The following is a 2,314-nucleotide window of genomic DNA, read 5'->3' as shown; positions in this document are numbered from 1 at the left end:
GGTAATGAACACCTTCCTGTAGATAATAGGGTGGCCTCACTTTTTAAGGATCGTTTTAAATGCAAACAGTTTCTGAACTTTCCTGTCTTCACTAGTTTTGAACTGCAGCTTTTCACCTTGAATAATCCCTCTGTTGTTTTAGTTGCTGTTATCTACCGTCCACCCAAATATCATGATAAATTTATTTCTGAATTTGCAGACTTTTTATCCAGCCTTCTTCCTGCAACTATGAAAGGATTTTTGAATTGTTGTTGATTTTAAATATTAATAGCATGGCTATCAACAAATTTCTAGTTGCTTAAATTCTGCTAAGACCAGAATGATGGTTTATCGGACAGCAAAACTTGGTCATCTTTTTGATAATTATTTGTCTCTCAACTGATTGTGTAATCAATCGCAGAGATCAAGTTAAGAATCTGGTGTGCTTTTTCGGATCAGACACTTCGTTTGATCTACATACTAAGGAGGTGAACCAGAGTTGCTTTTCTTTCCCATCTTACGGAAACATTCCAAGATCAGATCAATTCTGTCCGTTTAAGGACTCTGAGGTACACCCATTCATGCCTTTGTGTCATCTAGCTAGATTATTGTAATGTCTTCTGTTAGGCTACCAAAGAAAGGTCTGGCAGATGGTTCAGAATGCTGGTTGTGTTCTGACTGGGCCTCCAGATATGAACATATTACACCAGTGCTATCCTCCTCTCCCATTGGCTCCCTGTTTCATGCCAGAGCAGACTTTAAGGGTTGCTGCTAACACTAAATATAAATGGCAGCGCACATTGTTCTTAAAGATCTAGAGAAAACCCCTTTGTGCCTGCTCGAGCCCTGCGTTAATCAGGGGACGGGTCTTTCTGAGTGTTCCAAAGGTTAAAAGAAGACAACCGGTAACGCTTTCTTTCCGTGCACCCGACATTGTGGAACAGTTACCTCTGGACATCAGGCAGGCGTTGTTCTGCTTGAGCTTTTTAAAGCCAAGCTAAAGACCCCATCGTTTAATGTTTGGTGTATGGGCTAATTTCTCTGTATGTTTTCCTGAGGTCGGGTGTGTGTTTATTTTTGTTTTAGTTATTTGAAATGTTTTTAAACCTGTAATTTTTATGCTCTGTACAGCCACTTTGACCTGAAAGCGCTTTACAAATAAATCGTATTTAAACTTATTATTATTATTTACTGCCCTGTTAATTTGTGATTCACTCAGCCTCGAATCAGTGTCTCATTCTCACACTCTTTCTTGCAGTTCTGCACAACAGTACGGAAGATTGTTTTCAGCAGGATGAGTTCCTATTTGACTGCGCTGTGTGGTGTAGGGATCCTGCTGTATCTGGGCTGTGTGACACCACTGACACTTTTACTGACCCTGCTCATCTCATTCACCATCTGGATGGCAGCATAATGGCTGCTGGAGGGACAACTCATGAGAAAAGACTTTAATTTAACACACTAGTGGAAGCTGAAATGAAGTCCTGTGGTTTAGCTGTGCGACTAAAGGCACTGGGAAATGAATGTGTTCATGATAATAAAACAGTTTTACGTTTTATTTTTCTTTGGACAATTGTTGATTTTTTATGTATTAAATAATGTTTCATATTTCTTTGCATTGATAATCGTTGTGCAGTTAGAAAGCCTTTTTTTGTTAGATGTCTAATTTTGTAAGTTATTCATCATTAATGTTCACCGGGCTCTGACATTGAATATTAATTTCATTTAACAGTAGCAGCTCATAGATTATAAATGGACTTTAACTCAGCAAACTCCTGAAGACTGAGATAAAGCTCAGCAGAGATATCTGGAGAGAAGAGGCTAACCAGAAACTCAACATCCTCATTTAAACCAAGAGGCAGTTAGAAAAAAAAGGGGAATGCAGGTTTTTAAAGTTACCCTATGGAGTTTATTTGTAAACAAATTGTTATGTTTTGTTTACATACAGTGTTTCTTACTAAAGGTGTAGCTTTGAAGCCCAGTAAACATATTGAATGCATTTCCTTTAACACAAAACATTTCCAAAGCCAACATTTTGAATATTTTGAAACCTGCATAGTTTACATCCATATGTACACCAGTTATTAGTCTTGCTCTTTTCCCCTGTTTTTGGTGGGGCATTGCTATTTTTCTATGTAATCGCCACCAAATGTTGATCAGTGGAATATTGTGAGTCTATTGGCAGTAAAGTATATTACAAGAAAGCAAAAAACCTTCACAGGGTACCTTTAATTGGAAAAAGATGAAAAGAACAAGGTATGCATAAATTCTGCCTTTACAGACAACCAAAGCATGTTCTTTTACACACACAGTCTATTAGAGGGTTTTGTCAGTT

General features: G+C 37.8%; 1 protein-coding gene across 1 annotated transcript in view; it reads left to right on the top strand.

Annotated features, from left to right (window-relative positions):
* si:dkey-30k22.5 (lecithin retinol acyltransferase family protein) overlaps positions 1-1,393 on the top strand; it is a 2,820-nt gene extending 1,427 nt beyond the window's left edge. The window contains exon 2 of the mRNA XM_035660822.1: positions 1,238-1,393. Coding sequence (XP_035516715.1) covers positions 1,238-1,393 — 156 coding nt within the window. The remainder of the gene's footprint in view (positions 1-1,237) is intronic.
* Positions 1,394-2,314: the final 921 nt, after the last annotated feature.

Source organism: Morone saxatilis, unplaced genomic scaffold (assembly GCF_004916995.1).
Source record: "Morone saxatilis isolate NCDOM2014 unplaced genomic scaffold, NCSU_SB_2.0 Contig17, whole genome shotgun sequence".
Classification (NCBI taxonomy): Eukaryota; Metazoa; Chordata; class Actinopteri; family Moronidae; genus Morone; species Morone saxatilis.
Note: the sequence above shows the minus strand (reverse complement) of the source record. Positions and strands in the feature narration are given on the sequence as shown.